The following is a 19,972-nucleotide window of genomic DNA, read 5'->3' as shown; positions in this document are numbered from 1 at the left end:
ATGTACAGATGAAGTGCCCTCTTGGGACAACTGCTTTTGCAATGTCCTGATTGTGCTTTCAATTGCTTGAATTTATTTCAGGAACTGCTTGGTGCCCATTGACAATTGATGATGTAGTGTAGTTTTCCTACAACAGATTCCAAACCATTTGTTGATTTTGGGATAGAGATACGTATTGTAGTAACAAATCCAGGATTACCTGTACCAGTAATGACATTGGCTAGGCTAAGATTCACAACATATCTTGACTGAGTAGTTTTAAAAATATAATTCCATTTTCACTGTTTTTATTTGCTTGCAATGATGGTTATGTTTTAAAATGCATTTGTACATATTTTGCCTTGCGAGAATCCTGCCAACAGTTAAATAAAACATGACTGTGTTGTTTGAACATATCCATAAGATTTCAATAAAGTAATTTCTGACTAAGAACATTTTTATTTTCCTTTATGAATACATGTGCCTTTTTAATCTGTTTTTAAATTCATGTTAACACAGCTACTAAGAGATTATTTAAATCTAGGCAGTGGTATTAAAAGCAGTGTAACACACTGTAAATTTCATACATCCACTTTATGAATTTGCCATATAAATTACAAATTAATTAGTTTGTAAATTAATTTCCTGCACCAAATTATTTGGGATTATAAACCTTCAGAGGAGAGAATTGTTCTAAGTAAAACCCAAGGATTAATGTGGATTTAAGAATATGTTGAATAAAAATAAGTTGACAAATGTAATATGTATGCAGATCCACAATGGAAAAAAGGCTACATTAATTAATTAGACAACTATTTATCATTGTCTTTTGAATATTTTGATTTTCCTCAGTTGGGGCCCTCCAAATATGTGGGAAATATTTGCTTGCTGCTGGATCTGGGAACAGTAGTCTCAAGATATCTGGGAGGATCAAATAATGAATGGATTTCCTCTTTCTTGTAAATCAAAGTTTTTTTATCATAGTTTGGATATAAATCAGAATAGCTGGGTAAAAACAAATTAAGTCATATAAACTGAATTGGCTGTCTTTGTACCCCAAACTAATATTGCTTACAACCAGCAATGATTAGCTCATACAACACTTCATGAATAAAATTGAATTGACTTTATTGTGAGCATTTCATATTTCTTGGAAATAATATAGAACTGATTTACCACAGTCTTATTACCCATGCAACCAATTATGTTTATCTTTATAAGATTAAACAAAAAATGATAATTCTGCTACACATTGCAAGTTCACATTGCTAACCAATTCCTTTTTATCTAGATTTTTTTTATTGCATCCTCTGAAAGCAGAAAATTAGTTTAATCTAGCAAATCTACTGTGCAATTATGGGTAATTGTAATTGTAGGAAACCCCCCATATTGGACCAAAATGTTAGCAAGCCAAGATTAATGGAATACTAAGAACCACTAGGAGACCCAATTACAAGTGTCCTCCATGAACGCTCACCCAGTGATTTTGAGCCAGTTGTTCCTTCTCAATCTAATTTTTAAATGTTCATTTTTCACGTTTGTGTAAAATTTTAACTTTGTTGTTTTAAAGTGTCCATTTGTTTTATATTGTTTTATTATGTTGTTGTAAACTACCCATAGTCACTTGTGTGAGATGGATGATGCAAACATTTGATAGAGATTAAATATAATAGATATAATAAACAATCTCCTTTTATAGGGTGATTATTCTGAGAGAAAAATAGGTCTTGTATTACTTTTAGATATTCCAATTAAAATAGTAATCCCCAAGTGAATTACATTATAATTGAAAAAAGCATGATGCATGGATGAGAATCTACTTTTTAAAAAACTTCACAATGGATAAATATGCGGGTCCAGTGGTGGGTACTTTATAGCAGTGGTGGGATTCAATTTTTTTTACCACCGGTTCTGTGGGCATGGCTTGGTGGGCAGTGTGGCTTGGTTAAGGTGACCAGACGTCCCAATTTCAGGGGACAATCACGCTTTATAACAATTTGTCCCATGTCCCGGGCCGTTTTTAAAAAGTCCCGATTTTCTGGCTTCATGTTGAAAGCCCAGTGGATTTGCTTAAGAAATTCTAACCGGGGCAAGACAAAAGGCACCCTGTCTAACCTCTCTCTCTGTCTCAGTACTTTCATTGAAGATATTAAAACATTAAAGCAAGAAAACGGACCCCACCCACGCCCCTTTTACCTCATTTTATAAGAAAAAATGACCAAGTACCATAGAGCTGCAGGAAACACTTGGCTAGAGAGGTTGCTAGTGTTACTTCCTGGATTTTCCAGAAGGGAGGGGCACAGAGGTTGGAGGTCTGCTCGTGTACAAATTTTATTTTTTTAATAATATTTCCCTGATTAATTTCACCATTTCAATTTGCTCAGTTCTTTGTATTAACATCTACATCATTCTGGGTTGACTTGGAATGCAAGCCTGCTGGTAAGTGAGCTGGGTTTTTTCTTTTATTTTTTTAATGTATTTTAAAATAATATTTTATTTATTGTGCATAGGATTTTTTAAAATTCTGTGTGGATTCTTTTTTTAAATTGTCTTAGACTATTTAAAAAAAGATTCTATCCAAAATAAATTGAAGTGAAACCATGTTTAAAAATTCTATGCACAATACTTTGAAATATATTGTGCATAGAAAGAATAGTTTGAAATGTTTTACTTCAATTTATTCTGTGTGGATTCTTTTTTTAAATTGTCTTAGGCTATTTAAAAAAAGATTCTATCCAAAATACAAAATACCAGCTGCAGTTATTCACTTAAGAACTGTGGCAAGAAAGGTGGTATAATGGGCTTAGTGATCAAAGTTACAGTGGCATTGAAAAAAGTGACTGATGACCATTTTTCACACTTAGCAACCGTTGCAGCATCCTCATGGTCACGCGATCAAAATTTTGATGTTTGGCAACAGATTCGTATTTATGATGGTTTCAGTGTCCTGGGATCATATAATCACCTTTTGACAAAGTCAAATGGGGAAACCAGATTCACTTATGTTACTAACTTATCACCTGCAGTTATTCACTTAAGAACTGTGGCCAGAAAGGTGGTATAGTGACCAAAGTTACAATGGCATTGAAAAAAGTGACTGATGACCATTTTTCACACTTAGCGACCATTTTCACACTTAGTGACCATTGCAGCATCTTCATGGTCACATGATCAAAATTTTGATGTTTGGCAACAGTTACAATTTATATTTGTAAATTGTAATTATGTTGAAATAAAAAAAATACTACAATACTATTTTTGCGTTGTATGAAAATTTTTGTTGCTCCGTATAAAAATTTTAACACCCCCCCCCCCCCCCCCGGTCAAAGGTGTCCCTCTTTACCAATCTGAAAATCTGGTCAGTTTAGGCTTGGTGGCTGGGGCAGGGAAAGGATAATGTGAAATCTGCATTCCCATCCCACTCCAGGGGAAGGTTACTTCAAAATCCTCATTTCGTTCCAATCAACTGGGACTCGGGAGGCAGAGAATAGATGGAGGCAGGGCCAGTCAGAGGTGGTATTTACCGTTTGTCTGGACTACTCAAAATTTCCGCTCCCGGTTCTCCAGAATTGGCCAGAACCTGCTGAATAATACCACCTCTGCTGTATAGGCAAGGACTAGAGCCAGTGATTTTCAAACTTGTAAAATTTCAAGATCTGTGGACTTCAACACCCAGAATTCACCAGCCAAGTCCACCCATCTGAAAAGTTGCCAAGTTTGAAAAACAGTAGGCCGACCCAAAGAGAATAAGACCGTGTTGAGCAACGATCTAATTATCCCAGATCAATTAAACTCCTGGGATTAAATGCATAGCCGCTTTAGGGAAAGGCGTGGCGAGGAACTGACCCAGTAGGAAATGCCTACCTTCCCAGTAGAGAGGTCGGGCTCTCCCTTCTATCCTTGCCAGCCCCTCCCCGTCCCCCCCTCTGTTGAGAATGGTTCGCTCCGAGCCGTCAAGCTCCGCCTCCCTCAGAAGCCGGAAGGGCGTATCCGAAGGAAAGGCAAGGGGGCGTGGTTGGGGCGGGGATGTCCCTCAGCAACTGAGAGGCGGGCGCAGGGAGGGAGCTCTGTGGAAACGCCTCTGCTAGCCAGGACCGCGCCCTCCCTCGCTTCCCGCCCTCCGACAGCGCCTCAGCGGCAGCCGCTCCACGAAGAGGGGCAGCCGCCGCCGCCGCGGGAAGAACATGAGTGGCGCAGGGGCTCAGCCTGCCGCGGCCCCTGGGGCCAGCCCGGGACCCGAGTCTCCGCCGCCGCCTCCGCCGCCGCTGCTCAGCGTCGACCTGCCGGGGCTCCTGGCGCAGTTCGCGCGGAGCTTCGCGCTGGTCTTCCCCATCTACCTACTGGGTTACCTGGGGCTGAGCTTCAGCTGGGTCCTGGTCGCCTTGTTGTGCCTCTTCTGGGTGCAGCGGCACCGGGGCGGAAAGAGCTCCCGCTTGGGCCGGGCTCTCGCCTTCCTGGAAGACGAGGAGCAGGCGGTGCGGCTCTCCGTCTCCACCGGAGACCTTCCCGCCTGGGTGAGTGAAAGTCTCCGCCGGGTTGTCTGTGAAGGGAAGTTAGCGCTTCCTCGCCTTCCGTTTTGTGAGGCTTCCCGGACGGAAAGCGGGTCCTGGCTCGAGGGTCTCCTGCTCCCCTTAGGTCACCCCGCGGGAATGTTTGAGGGTCGGGCTTGAGCAACGGTCGGGCCGAGGCCACAGGAAAAGCCAGCCTTAGTTTTTGAGCCTCGCTGGTCAGGACGCAGAAAGTTGGGAGCAGTGGCTAAAAAACGCGCCTGACCCAGCAACAGGAGCCTCCTGCGGTGGAGGCGCAGCCAGGCTTTTTCCTCGCTTTTAAGCAGTGTGGCTGTTTTGTGCCAAGAGGTTGAGAGTTGCTCCCTTTTCCCCACCTCTTGAATTCCTGAGCCTGCCTTGGAATTTGTTTCCTGACTATATTTCAACATGTCTGGAGGGTTTGAAATTTAGGAAAAGGCTGGTTGAAGTTAAACCAGGGTTAAACTGGGTTACAGACCCACCTTCTTGGCCTTTCTGGAAATTAATCTGCCTCTTGAAAAAGTCTTTGCTGTCATCAACTGTTTCAACCCCCTGTGGAGAGGTTGGGTGGGTGGTCCTAAGTTTTCTGGGAAGAGGGTTTTTTTTGTTTTTTTTAAAAAAGACTGGACAGCCACCTGTCTGAATGTTATAGGACAGTGTTTCTCAACCTTGGCAACTTGAAGATGTCCAGACTTCAACTCCCAGAATTCCCCAGCATTCGCTGGCTGGGGAATTCTGGGAGTTGAAGTCCTGGACATCTTCAAGTTGCCAAGGTTGAGAAACACTGTTATAGGGTCTCCTGCTTGAGCAGGGGGCCTGGACTAGAAGACCTCCAAGGTCCCTTCCAGCTCTATATTGATTAAGTACCATGCCAACTAGGTGCTGTCTGGGGTTGCAGGGGTAAGAGGAAATGGATGTATGTATTCTTTTTTTCCTACTGTCCATGAAACAATCATTAGGTGACCCACGACAACATATTTGGTTTTCAATATATTTAGGGATGAGAATCATACATACCATGTGCTGTTGCTCATGATTTTGGCAGTATTTATTTCCTTCCTGATAAATAACTTTTCTCTGGTTGTCTTTGTTTTCAGGTCAGATACAACACAATATTTATTTTGAGTCTCTTGTTAAGAGCACTGAGGCAACTTCGAACTATTGCCTCATGTGTGTCATAGGATGTGAAATTTGTCTTGGGCGGGGGAGGGGGGTGTCTTGAGGTTTTTTCTACATACTGTACAGTATACAATTATAAGCCACCCAGAATCAGTTGGCTGAGATGGGCTATAGAAATTGAATAAATAAATGCATAAATAACGTTTAAACTTTGTCCTGTTAGCCAGCCATGCCAAAGAGATGTTGCCTCTGAAATTGTGGAAAAAGGAAATGCACCACATTCTTTGGATGACACCTGTTTGATCACAGCTACCTGGCTGTTTATCTGCACATTAGCATGAAGTTCATAAGTTTTCTGAATAACTGTTTTTATTCCAGACTCTTCCTTTCCCCCTTCTTTTAGTTGCTGCATGAAATGTGAGTAATTAGTGGGTGTGCCTTCCCTAACAGACACTAGGAACATTATTGTGCAAGAAAAAATTCAAGAACTGCTTTCACTTTTTTTAATATTAAAAGATTATAAAAGATTAATACAACTTAAATATGACACATAGGTTTTTCATGCTATCATTAAACATTTAGGAATTGTTTACAGTTGGGGCAGTTTGCTGTTTGTTTGAAAAAATTGTTCGCTCACAAGTGAACTAATGACATTCTCAAACTGTAGCCCCATGAAATGAAATTCTAATGTTCAGAGCAACTACTTTCTCTTTGAAACATATCTTGTCAAGAAAAGAGATGAAGAAGATAGAGTCAAATGTGATAACCAGTAGAAGATTATCTCTGTAAAAAAGGAATGCATAGCTGGTTTTGTATAGATATTAATCTTTTATATTTTACAGCAGGGGTGCCAAACTCACATCGTCACATCATGTGACATATCATGACTTCCCCCCTTCACTAAAACGGGGGTGAGCGTGGTCAGCAAGAAACGCACCTGGCCCACAGGCCGTGAATTTGAGACCTCTGTTTTACAGAGTGTATAAAGAGGGAAATAATATTTGGTTAGCAGTTCTGGTTGAGAACAATAGATACCATATCCCTCCATAAGAGGTCCTTATATCAATTCAACATTGGTTCCAGACCTGTCTGATTGGATGAGGTTCTTTGGAGAGCTGAGTCATTTTTTTGCTCTCATTGTGTCAATTTATTTGGAAGTGGAACAAAGCTAGTCTTTTTACTCAGTATTAGAATTTTATGAGTGGTTCATGTTCTCCTTGATCTGAGGTCTGGTCTCTATACCTTACAAAAAGCTTTCTAAGAAAAATCAAACATAAACGATTGATTTTATTATTTATTTATTAAACTTGTACACCACATATCTTGCCAGAGACTACTTTGGATGGATTACAGACATTCAATTAAAATTAAAAGATTAAAATGATAAATAAGGATAATACATTTAAAATTCATTTAAAATAAAACTAAACATGATGGCAAGGGAAGGAGTAAAGGGCACATTGGAAGGAGGTAGGGTGTTATTTACAGATAGTCCTCAACTTGTGACCATAATTGAGCCCAAAATTTCTGTTGCTAAGTGAGACATTTTAAGTACATTTTGTCCCATTTTACAACCCTTTGTTCCATTGTTAAGTATATCTTCTTTCCCATTGACGTTGCTTGTTAGAAGGTTGCCAAAGGTGATCAAATGACCCCTGAAGACTGCAACCATCATAAATATGAACTAGTTGCCAACAAACATCCAAATTTTGATCATGAGGATGCTGCAGTAGGTAGATGGGAAAAACAGTCGTAAATCACTTTTTTTCAGTGTTGATTAACTTCAGATGGTCACTAAATGAACTGAATGAATAAGTCGAGGACTACGTGTATTCCATTAACCACTTCTAAAGTGCCACATTCTCATTGGGGCCCTAGACTAGTTGGCGCAGCCATGTCTTCAAGGCCTTTTGGAAGACCAAAAGGGGGATATGGATTTCATTCACAAGTGTGACCAATGCTGTTTCTGACCTATAACTCGGCCTGGAATATGGGAGATTGGATGAAAATTGCTGGGGTAAAGAGTTTTTTTTTTTTTTTTTTAGGAGGGAGCAAACCAGGTCGTCCTTAAAAGATCTTGAAAATGTCTCATCCTGCAGAAAAGAATGTATCATTGTCTAAACCCATGAGGGCGATTCTATGGCACGCGTGCCAGAGGTGGCATGCAGAGCCCTCTGTGGGCATGAACATTGGCTACCTGCTCTTCTAGTTTCTGGAATGTGCGTGCGTGCTGCCCAGTTGGTCCTCATGTGTGCTGGAGCGCCAGAAACCCTAAGACCACATGGTCTTCGAGTTTCTGGTGCTCTGGCATCGCGGATACCATGCACATGCTGGGTAGTTAGCATGCACACGCCGGAAACCAGAAGAGCAGATGGTCGCTGTATCCATATATACCGGGCAGATGGTGTTTGGGTTTCTGGTGCAATGTGCCCACACATGATTTGGTTTGGGCACTCAATGCTGAAAAGGTTCACTGGCCTAAACTCGCCTGGTTGCCATGAAGGCTTTCACTCACCAGGATGGTGCATTGATAGTACTGAAGACTCTTCCTTTCATCAGGTCCAAAGGACCAAACTGTTGTCAGTAACCAGGCAGAAGTTTTCCCCAGGCATCTCACATGGACCTGCACTACACCTGGGTTCCAATCTGAGCGATTTTCTCCAGGTGTTCACAACTTACTTTACATGGCTCTGAAGGGGAACTGAGTGATCCTGAATAGGGCCACCAGGTGACACTCAGTGGACACCATAAAAGAGTAGAGAAATAAAAGTGTTTCACTGCTCTTATTGCCATGAGTTACACTTGCATTGTAACGGCAGAGTCACGTGATGTATCGTGACTTTTGTCCCCTTTGCTTAACTGGGGCATAGGGTGGCCAGCGTGTGATGCATCTGGCCTGCGCCCCGCGGGTTTGACACCCCTGCTCTAAGCAATGTCTGGTTGGTTTCATCACTCCTTTTCTTCCACTGGTGGTCTAAGCAGTGTCTTAGTCATTTTCAGAACCCACAGCTTCTCTGTGAACCACGGGGAATATCGGGAGTGATGGATCATAAGAGGCTGAAGAGCATGATGCTGTTGAAAGTCTCATCCGCCATATGGTTCCAGAATGTGATCACGATTATGTGCCCCTGGGAAATCCCCCAATTTCTTCTGGGACCCATTCAGTTCTACTCAAAGATGCTTTTCAAAAAGGTATCTGAACGTTCTTAATTTTTTTTCTTGAAAAAGTTTCTCTTCTCACCCAAGAAGCTTCTTCAGTTATTCTTGGATGAGAAACGAAATCTTTTTGAGGGGGAAAAAAAACAACAATCCTCAAAAGTCCAGAGGCCTTTTGAAAAGCACCTTTGGGACAACCATGAGCAGGATGATTGATAATTTCCATAGACATTCAAGACATTCAAGTCCATCAAGCAGTCGGGAGCAGACTGCCTAAATGGGCCTTTAGAAAATGTGATTTTAATAACCTACGAGGAAGCTCGTTATGTTATGGCTTGAAAGCCTTAAATGCAGGCAATGTAGCTGGCTGGGCTTTCTTGAAAAGGAAATTAAGGAGAGCAAATCTCAAATGTATCAGTGAGGAAGAAAACTAAGAGACATTAAAAACAAATCAGTGTAGTTAAATAAACAGCTTATGAAGGAGCTGAGGCTGAAGGAGATGCTTATATGAAATGGAAGGTAAGGCAAACAGCCAAGAAAGCTCAGAAATGTAGCAATGAGGTTAGGAAGGCAAAGGCAGAAAATAGCCTCAAGCTCACAAGGAAGATTTCTTCAAGATAATTCAATAGAAAGAGACAGGCGAAAGAAAGAATTCATTTCAAATGAGAGGAGAAATCTACAGTCCAAGTAGAGAAATCTTGACAGCTGACCAAACCTAAAAGGCAAAGGAAGTCAGCAGCTATTTTGCTTCTGCATCCAAAGGATATATATATTTATTTATTCATTTATTCACTTAATTAAGTGAATTATTAATTAACAAATACCATTAAACGATGGGAGGAGAGGAACATTAAGTACATGGAGAGAGGTGGGGGTCTTTCCCAATCTCCAATTAAGCAGCATAGATTTTAAATGAATATTCAGAAGTTTACGACAGTAAAGATGTAAAGAAGCCATTTTGAATGTCTTGAAGTTCCCAGGTCTTGAGTGCTACCCAGTGGTGGGTTTCAAATCTTTTTAGAACCTATTTTGTAGGTGTGGCTTGTTTTGTGGGAGTGGCTTGGCAGTAATGTGACTGTGGGAGTGGCCAACTTGATGTCACTCACCAGGAGAGTTCATGAATTGGATAAAATGTGGTGAAGCTCACTTAACAACGCTCTTGCTTAGCAACCAAAATGTTGGGCTCAATTGTAGTCATAAGTCAAGGACTATCTCTGCCTTCCTCTGCATGACAGCCTTGTCCTAGAAAACTATTTCTCATTTCTGGCAATTTTCCTCTCTGTTAGAGGCACCAAAATAATCCATACAATGTAAGGTTTCCTGCTGTAGCAGGGGGTTGGATTAGATGACCTCTTAGTAGCCTTCTAGCCCTAAATTGCTGTACTGTTTTTCTTTCTTTCTGCCAACAAAGAAACCTGCCTGAGGCTCATTCTATATGCCTGCCAGATAGAGATAATGACATAATGACCCTAGACAAAGTTTGGCTCCATTCACAAGCAGGGAATCATCCAAACCTTTTTAGAAATACAATGCTCATATTGCACAAGTCCCAAAACTTCAAGAACATAAAACCATATAAAATATAACCATATAACCAATTTGTTCTTTCCTGCACCTTTTCAATTTAAAGTTATTAAGACTTGTGGACTTCAACTCCCAGAATTTCACAGCCAGGCATGCTCAGTTCCGATTTAAAGCAACAGCATTTGTTTTTCTCCTTTGCAAAATAAGTTTCCTTTTTTCTTTTTCTTCTCCTTCCCCTCCTTCCTCCCTCTCTCCTTCCCTCCCCCTCTCTCAAACACACACACACACACACACACAAACACACACACACAAGTTGGATTGGATTATCTCTCCTACCCCCTTCCCTCTCACTCTCACACACACACACAAACACAAGTTGGATTGGATATCTTTTCCAATGGCTTCAAAGCAGCTCCTCTGCCCTACGCCCCATTTCCTCCCCTCCCCCCTTCCTTCACCAAACACTTCCCCCATTACAAATGCAGCCTGCTGTCTGGGTGGGAAATGCCTGGAATGCAATAAAGCCCACCCATTCACCTCCTGCTGGCAGACTGGGGTGAGAGGAGAGACAGAGAAGCCGGAGGGGAGCCGATCCGAGCCTTCTGAAAGAAAGGGGCTGGGGAAAAGTATATGTGCTACAGCATGGCTCTTTGCCTGGCTTCCTGCTTTGTCCTGTGGTCTCCTCAGGGCTCGCTTGTACTCTCTCTCCCCAAGTGTAGTTTGATTGCAGGTGGAGCCACGTTGCCTTTTCAAACTTGTAATCAGTGAAGCTAGGCTGGATTTTTACATAGCATTATCCAGCTGTGCGTGTGTATGTGGGAGAAATGGATGGGGGCCTAGGGAGGAAGTCATTACACTTGGGGAGGGAGAGCACAAGCGAGCACTGAGGAGACTACTGGAGGAGGCAGAAAGCCAGGCAAAGAGCCATGCTGTAGCATACACACTTTTCCCCAGCCCCGGATGCCTCGGATCGGCTATGTAAAACTCCAGCCCAGCTTCACTGATTACAGGTTTGAAAAGACAACGTGGCCTGCAATCAAACTACACTTGGGGAGGGAGAGCACAAGCGAGCCAGGTCCTTCCCTCCAACCTTTGCCCAAAGCCCCGCACAGCACCAGGAGGATAAAGTTTGAATTTCCCCCCCTCCCTCCGACCCACACGTACCTTTTACAGCTGCTTCAGAGAGGGCTTCAATGCTGCTCTTGCCTCGGGTCCTCTGAAGACGCCCCACCTCACTTCCTTCTCTTTGAGAAGCGCCTTGCAAATGGGCTGCAGGGCAGGGGAGCTTACCCGCATGGGGCGTGGCCACACCTCCGTGGAACCGGTACACAAAAGTATGGCAAATTTCTGGAACCGGTACGCCCGAAGAGGTGCGAACCGGCAGGAATCCACCTCCGGTGGTACCTCTTAAAACAGTGGAGTTGCTGGTGGAAGGACTGCTGTCAAACTTTGCAATTCAGAGGACTCGTGAAGAGAAAATATATTCTTCACCCTTCTTCAAAAAAAGAGTATTCAGTAATTATTGACCAGTCAACCTAGCTTAACATTAATATCTAGCAAGATGTTACAGTAGAGCAGATAATAAGCATGTCATTTGTAAACTTGTAAATAGTGCTTTGATTGCTAAGTGCCATCATGGCTTTGTCAAAAATAGGTCATTTAAGAAAATTACCTCCTTTGATAAGATAATTATGGTTATCTTATCACTAGGACAATGACATGTATATAATCTATTTCATTTCAGTCAAGATTTCAAATAATATTTTATCAACAAGCTGTTAAAATATAATTTGGATAGTATTATAGTAAGGTAGATCCATGATTGGCAGACTAACTGCACTTAGAATCAGGATTGTTTGCTCTACCTCAAGTTGGAGGGTGGTGACCAATAGTGTCTCAAGGAAATGTGTTTTGGAGCCACAAATCAACATGTTTATTAATGGTCCAAATATTGTAATTGATGAGTTGCTTATCAAATTCATAGATGAGCTACAATTGGAGGAATCTGATCAACACCTAAAATGGCAGAATAAGGCTGCAGTCTAATATAGTGAGCCAAGGTGGCGCAGTGGTTAAATGCAGCACTGCAGGCTACTGCTAGATCAGCAGGTCAGCGGTTCAAATCTCACCGGCTCAGGGTTGACTCAGCCTTCCATCCTTCCGAGGTGGGTAAAATGAGGACCCAGATTGTTGGGGGCAATATGCTGACTCTCTGTAAACCGCTTAGAGAGGCCTGAAAGGCCTATGAAGCGGTATATAAGTCTACTGCTATCTACTGCTATTAGACAGATTATGAGGCTGCACCGAGAGGAAAATAATATCTTTTAACAAGGAGAAATATTGGGAATTACATTTAGGGTAGAGAAATAGAGTCAGTGCATACAGAATGAGTAATTCATGGCTTAGAACAGTGGTGAAATTCAAAAGTTTTTTACTACCGGTTCTGTGGGCATGGCGTGGCGGGCATGGCAGGGGAAAGATACTGCAAAATCTCCATTCCCAACCCACTCTGGGGCCAGCCCGAGGTGGTATTTGCCAGGTCTCCGAACTACTCAAAATTTCTGCTACCGGTTCTCCGGAATCTGACAGAACCTACTGAATTTCACCCCTGGCTTGGAAGCATTACATTGAGAAGGGCTCTGTAACTGAAGATCAGATGAGTAAACACAATCTATTCCCTTAGCATATTAATTTACAAAAAATTAACAGCATACATGAGAACAGGTTTTACTACTATCTCTGAAACTAATGCCACAAGAGCTCAAATACTCAAAGGTATAAATATGCAAATACAGTTTTAATCATGTTTGTTTGTGCGCTCTTTATGTACCATAAAGTTAGTATGAGATGTTAAGATGTGTGATATTGTCAGACTGAATGCCTTGAGGAACTGTTAAAGGAGAATGTTGAGTTATCTAATTGTCACATTGTTTGCAGCCTATAATGTATTTTGGTTTTATGCAAGGCAGAAGAAAACACTATTTTGACAAAATTTGAGGAAAACAAAAAATTAAAAATAACTTGGAATATATCACCCAGTTCTATTTTTAGGTCAAATTCAATGTCTTTTTCTTAAAAGGTCATATTAGTTATACATTAAAAAAAAGGACTATTATCAAACTTTTTTATTCAAACCAAGCTGTTAGAACAGTTTGTATATAACAAAACAACTTTCTACCCATTGGAACTTCTTTTGTCAATATTTACTTCTGTTAAAAAATAAACAGAATGATCATTGATGGACAAAAAACTGTGGGCAGGAGTGACTTCCAATTTCCTGTCAGCTTTCCATTCACTTTTCTGGTGGGAAACTGACAGGGAACATTGGAATTTATGATCACATGACCAATTGTAGCAGTACTACAGTGGCTACAAGCCTGGGAATAGAAGTTGTCTGAAGGTCCTTGAAATTTCAATTCTATGAGAGTAATAGATCTTAGATTTTGGACACATTATTTAAATTAAGCAGATTTGTGGTAGCTTTGTTCAAAAGTGGTTGCTCTGTAATCCAGTGTTTTGATTAACTGAAGGTTACAGATAAGACAGAGATTTTTTAGTAGCATGTAGATTAATGGAGGGCAAAGTTGAATCCTGTCCTTGGCTTATAAACCCAAAAGAGAATTGATGTGAAGGGAAGAAGAAAAAATGAGCAGGTTCATATTTAAGTTTGAATGGTGTGTGTTTGTGCGTCTGTATGCGCGCGTGCACACACACACACACAGATATATTAGGAGAAATGGAGAGTTAGGGGAGGGTAGCATTTAAGCATGGCTGGTGTAAAGCCTTTTTCAAAATTATCTATTTGTACTATTATTCTCCCCATAACAACTCCCAAAAGCGCTGCTCTGTTGCCTCATTTTGGCAAGAGATGGCAGGAAGAGAGATAAGCGAAGAAAACTAGGAGTGCGCCAAGGATTATGTCATAGCAGGTTCAATTCAGCTTCTCAGCCATATATGATATGGCAATATAAAGAAACAGTGCCTATATTAAATAACAGTGATCTAGAAAGATTCAGGTAATCCTCAATTTACAACCATTAGTTTAATGATGGTTGAAAGTTACAACAGCCTCATAAAAAGTTATATATGACCTATCCTCAAAGGTACAACCATCACACCATCTGACATCAAGTGATTGCAGTTTTGGTGCCTTGCATTACAATGGTTGCAGTGCCTGCAGTCACATTAAATATCAAATGTTATGCTATTAAGCTATAACCGAACACTTGCTCAGTCTTCCTCAGTCTTCATTCTCCAGATAAACATCCAACATCAGCCTGCCTGCATGAGGTAGTCCCAAATTTATTTGTTTGTTTGTTACATACATTGCCCATCTCCCCAATAGGGCAACTCTGGGAAACTTACAAAACATAAAAAGAACAGAAATTACAATTTTAAAACTACACACATTAAAATTTTAAACTATAAAAAAAACCAAGAAGATGAACAGAATGGAGATGAGGTCTTCTTACCCTATCAACCACTTTCAGCAGTGAGCATCCCCCTTGTGGTCCCAAGCCAACCAGCAGAACCAACTTTAAATTCCCTCCCAGAAGGCCAAAAGAGTAGGAGCAGTTATCACCCCTAGTGGTAGAGTGTTTCACAGGGTCCGGACCACAGCAGAAAAGTTCCTGTTCTTGATCCCATCCCAGAGGTGGTATTCAGCCGGTTCTCTCTGGTTCGGGCAAACTGGTAGTGGCAGCTGCGGGAGGCCCCGTGGTGTTCATTTGTGAACTGGTAGGGAAGGTAAGTAAATCCCACTGCTACCTCATCCACCTGAATTCTTTAGTAGATGAAATATGGCGTAGAGGGACAGGCTAGTCCCCTTGAAGTGAGGCTCCTGTATCATTTTTGTTGCCTTCCTCTGAACCTGTTCAAACTTGTCTACACTATATCTTTTTGGAAATATAGTAGATATATGGTTTTATCTACTAGAAATACAATAGGAAATATGCAACAGCACACAACAGGTGTACATGTACAGTCTCCCCAGTGCCAAATAAAAGCGGAAAAAGGACTTTGTTGTAATCATTGACAACAACCTGGACATAAGGCAGTGGTGTAAAATAGCTGCTTAGGGCTAACTGAGTCATGGCCGGCATCAAAAGAAAAATGGTACCATGATTTATCCCTTTTATTTTTATTTCGCAAATAAAATTTTTCAGAAAGTAATGTTCAATTTTCATAGGAACTATTCTGATTTACATCAATACTGATTTGTAGTGGGAAAATAGTTGTGAAAAAATAATATATTGGGGAAAAAATTCCACCTCAGTCATTGCTAGATTGTCTTGTTATAGAGGAATTTCTACTTTTGAAAATTAGCAGTATCCCTGGTCCCAGATACAATGAGCTACATTCATTGTAAACAGCAAGTATAACATATTGATGTTTAAAAAAATCAGGTAACATGACACAAAATTTATTGTGGCATTAATTTAAATATTGAACTGCCATTCGCTGTGTGAGTAGGAGCTGGGGCAAATAACGGAAGCCCACCCTATTGTTCGGAGTTCAGGTCTCAAACCGCAAAAGTGTTTAACCGCTGAGCCATTGCGCTCCCCCCCTTCCCCGATTAATAATAAAAGATCTATTTTGGGGGGCTCCTCTTTAATCCTTGCTATTTCCAGATAAAATCTGAATTGGAAAGACATGCTTTCTTTACAGGTAATCATTGACTTAAGATCATAATGGAGTCTGCCTATTTTTGTTGTGGTCATAAAGCAGGTTATCCACGGAATCAACCTGGTTTTATGACCATTTTTGTAGCAGTCATTAAGCAAATTCATTGTTTGCAATGGGACATTCTCCAAAGTTGGTGGAGACAACAGTCATGTATGGGTTAACTCAACCAGTAACCAATAGGACTGAGTCTACTGATTTGATGTCATTGCCTCTGAGAAGAGTCCTCCCGCTTTTTTAGACTCAGTTTGAGTGGGACTGGCTGTGCTGATTGCTCTCTCCTCAACTTATTAATTTAAATTGCTGGATTGACTTTCTAAATCTTTTAAAATTGGCTTATGACTAAAATTTTCAATTGGGACATCATCTAAATTACCTATTGGAGAAAGGAACGTCGAGGACAGCTCTTCTTGGAGCCGGGGCTTTTTAGCCCTCGGTTTACTGCTGCAAAGTGTGGTCAGGAGAGATTCTTTTCCTTCGAGGCTTTCAGCCTGCCGGATCTCTCTGTGGCAGCTTGAAGCACTGCTGGGCACTGGCCGCTGGAGGCCATGCTTAGCACTCCTGTCTTCGCTGCCTCACCATTCACTGTCACCGCCACTTCAAAGCAGCACCTCCACCACCTGAGTGCGGCTGCCGCCGCTAAACACCGCTGCTAAACACCACCGCTGCTAAACGCCACTGCCGCTGATCACCGCCGCCACTGCCTCCAACTCGGTGGCCTTCATTCAGGGCCCTTATCAGCCTCATCATTCTGCGGTCTCCTCCACCTCGTGGTGGCTAGCCTCTGTGACCATTTTGTTTTGGCACGAAGTTCTCCAGTGGTCATTTCGAGGCTCCTCTTCAGATCAATCAGGTCGTGAGTACTGGCCATGGCCTCGTCTCCTGCCCATGAGCCACAGGCTCCTCCACCCACCCAGGCCCCTAATCCTTCCAAGGGCTCTCCAGTGCCCAGGTCCAACAGTGTCAGGCCTGCCCCAGGGGCTCCAACTAATGAGCTCCCTGACAAGGTCTCAAGGACTAGTCGCAGGGCCACCGCTATTGCCCCTTCACAGCATGAAGGCAATGCACCACAGGCACCTCCTAGGAAGGTGAGGGTCAAGACCAACCATTCAGAGCCTCATCCTTTCCAGGCCCAAAGGCCTGCTGAGCCTAGCCTTCCTCCTGATTTATCTTTGGATTTATCTCCTGAAGCATCCATAATCCAAATCGAGGAGGCCAGGGTTTCAGGCAACCGGGTCTGCAATGGAGTCAGATGGGGACAGGAGCCTCACTCCTGATGGGGAACTCTTATCCCAGGAGAATGCCTCTCCTTCGTTCAGGCCCCCAACTTACACACCTGACATGGCTACTATCATATCTGATGCCATTGAACAGGGCATAGCAGTGGGTCTTAGACACAGGTCCTCTAACCATTCTACTCCACACAGGTCCTCTTCTTCTTCGAGTTCCAGATGTAGGAATGGTGACCTCAGCTTCTTCATCCCACGAGCTTCCTGGAACCTCCAACCAACCCTCGGTTATTGGAGAGGAGGAACGTCCTTTGTGAGATTTGGGCCTATCTGAGGACAAAGGTCTCCCTCCCGACCCTCCTACCTTTATAGGGCTCTTCTTTTCTCCTTTTTAAGGCCAAGAAAATTGCTGGCATCCCTCCTCCCAAGACTCCTCAGGGAACAGAGGCTGATAAGTCGGATACCACTGACCCCCTCTTCATCAAACCCAAGGTGGAAAAGGAGGTGATTCCCTCGCCCAGGTTCTTCATCGACATGGTACAGAACCAGTGGACATCACCAGGTACAGATCCCTTCCCCAACACATTGGACAAGCACCTGTATAATGTGGGATCCAAAGCTCTTGAGGTACCCTCCATTGACTTACCTGTTTTAAATTTGTCTTCTCCTAAAGCGGCCTCTGCAGCTTCTTAGGAGGAGCTGCAGAGGCCGCAGGCTTGAGGACAAAAGGCTTGAGCAAACACTGGTCAAGGGGCATCAAGCCTCAGCAAGGGCCGTTCGGGCAGCTACCTTAGCATCTTTCTTTAGTCGTTCTGCTCTCCTGTTGCTGAGACAATTTCAAGAGAGACTCCCTGCTTGGGATTCTAGGGCCCGCAGGGACATTAACAAGTTAAAGGTGCTGATGCTTCCTTGGATGCGGCCCGCCCCGCGTCCAAATCAATTGCTTCCACTATCACCTCCCGCCCGCTACTCTGGCTTAAACGGTGGCAGGCGGAGACCCAGGCTTCCTCTCCCTATCCTACCTCACTTCTCTTTGGACCTCCTCTAGAGCCTCTTCTAGTGGAAGGTGAGGATAAAAGGAAAGTTTTACAACCAGCCACTAAAAAACAGGGAGGCCGGAATCAATCCTTCTACTGTAGGCATCCTTTTCGAGAACATGACGGGGGTTCCTCTAACGCCCGTCCGTAACGTCAGGCTCCACCCAGACAGGGACCTTCCTTTTCAAATAGGTCAGGCAGAAATAACCAGAGATTTCAGTCCAGGAAATCCTTCAGGGACAATTCCAATCGCTCCTTTAAGAGGCAGAAGTGACTGCCTGGAGGATCTCCCAATAGGGGGACGTCTAGCAGCCTTCGCGGATCATTGGGATGACATCACCAACGACGTGGGTCAAGTCCACAATCAGATTCGGCCTTTCCTTGGACCTGCGCTCCAGCTTTCCAAACCACTTTGTCACGTGCCCGATTTCCAGGAATCCTCACAAGAGGCTCCTTGTGGAACAAGCCATTCTTCATCTGCTTCACATTCGGGCGATCCAACCTGTGCCTCCAGGCCAGGTGGGATGGAGTTTTTACTCTCATCACTTTATCGTGCCAAAGTCTTCGGGGGGTGGAGAGCAATCCTCGACCTCAAAATTCTCAACAAATTCATAAGATATAGGAGATTCAAAATGCACTGTCTCCTGTCCATTCTGGAGAGTGTGCGCAAAGACGATCTCCTCACATCAGTGGATCTCACAGAGGCCTATCTTCATGTGCCCATTCTCAAACAGCACAGACGATTCCTGAGGTTTGTCTATGCAGGCAGTCATTTCCAATATTGGACTCTTCCCTTCGGGCTGTCCTCTGCCCCGAGGGTGTTCACCAAACTGCTTGCTGTAGTAGCAGCCCACCTATGAGCCACACCTATACGGATATTTTGTTACCTGGAACAGGGCTTCTCCATAAACCGAGAGAAGAGCCACCTTGTTCCCACTCCCCGGCTGTTCCACCTAGGGACCCTCATATTCTTCTCAGGGGAAGGTCTTCCTGTCTCTGGCATGTCAGGTCAGCCTCAGGGACCTAGCCAACGAAGTATGCAGGAAGCATCTGGTTCCACTTCTCCAACTGTCCCAACTGCTGGGGAAAATGGTCTCATGCTTCTCCATTGTCCCCTGGGCATGGCTTCACAGCTGCTGCCTCCAGTGGTTTCTATTGCCGTACCAGAAGACCAACAGCAGTTGTTCCCTAGTGAAGGTCAGACTGACTCCAGAGGGGACAGTCTGGACTGGTGGGTCTCCCCAACCATCTCTCGGGGTCCCTATTCAGGGATCCCCACGGCTTGTAGTCACAACAGACATGAGTCTGATGGGATGGGGCACACCTGGAGGATCAGGTGGCTGAAGGACTCTGGTCGGACTCCGACCTTACTCACTGCATGAATTGGCTGGAGTTGAGGGCCATTCATCTGGCCCTCCTCCATTTCCAACTATCGATTTGCAACTCCCACGTGCTGATTCGGACAGACAATACAACGGCCAAGGCACACGTCAACTGCCAGGGGGGAATGAGGGCCATATTGCTCATGGAATCTGCCTTTCGCCTAGGGATCTGGGGGGAAACCAATCTTCTATCTTTACATGCCAAACACATCTCAGGTACAGACAACACCCAGGCAAACTGGCTGAGCTGCACAACGATCGATCCTGTGGAATGGAACCTGAATCGTTGTATCTTCAGACAATTATCCACCAGGTACAAGACTCCACTGCTGGATCTA

At 43.3% G+C, this 19,972-nt stretch overlaps 1 protein-coding gene across 4 annotated transcripts in view; it reads left to right on the top strand.

The window, feature by feature from the left end:
* The first annotated feature begins 4,097 nt into the window (after nt 1-4,097).
* ESYT2 (extended synaptotagmin 2) overlaps nt 4,098-19,972 on the top strand; it is a 67,529-nt gene continuing 51,654 nt past the window's right edge. For 2 of the 4 annotated variants that reach the window (XM_014056854.2, XM_087712497.1), the window contains exon 1: nt 4,099-4,493. In XM_014056854.2, coding sequence (XP_013912329.2) covers nt 4,164-4,493 — 330 coding nt within the window. In that variant the 5' untranslated portion in view covers nt 4,099-4,163. Of the gene's footprint in view, nt 4,494-19,972 lie in introns of all 4 variants that reach the window. The other 2 variants (XM_087712496.1, XM_014056853.2) reach the window with 2 other exon arrangements.

The sequence above is a fragment of the Thamnophis sirtalis genome, unplaced genomic scaffold (genome assembly GCF_051295495.1).
Source record: "Thamnophis sirtalis isolate CommonGarterSnake01/CBP01778 unplaced genomic scaffold, rThaSir2_p1.2 scaffold_4, whole genome shotgun sequence".
NCBI classification, from domain to species: Eukaryota; Metazoa; Chordata; class Lepidosauria; order Squamata; family Natricidae; genus Thamnophis; species Thamnophis sirtalis.
Note: the sequence above shows the minus strand (reverse complement) of the source record. Positions and strands in the feature narration are given on the sequence as shown.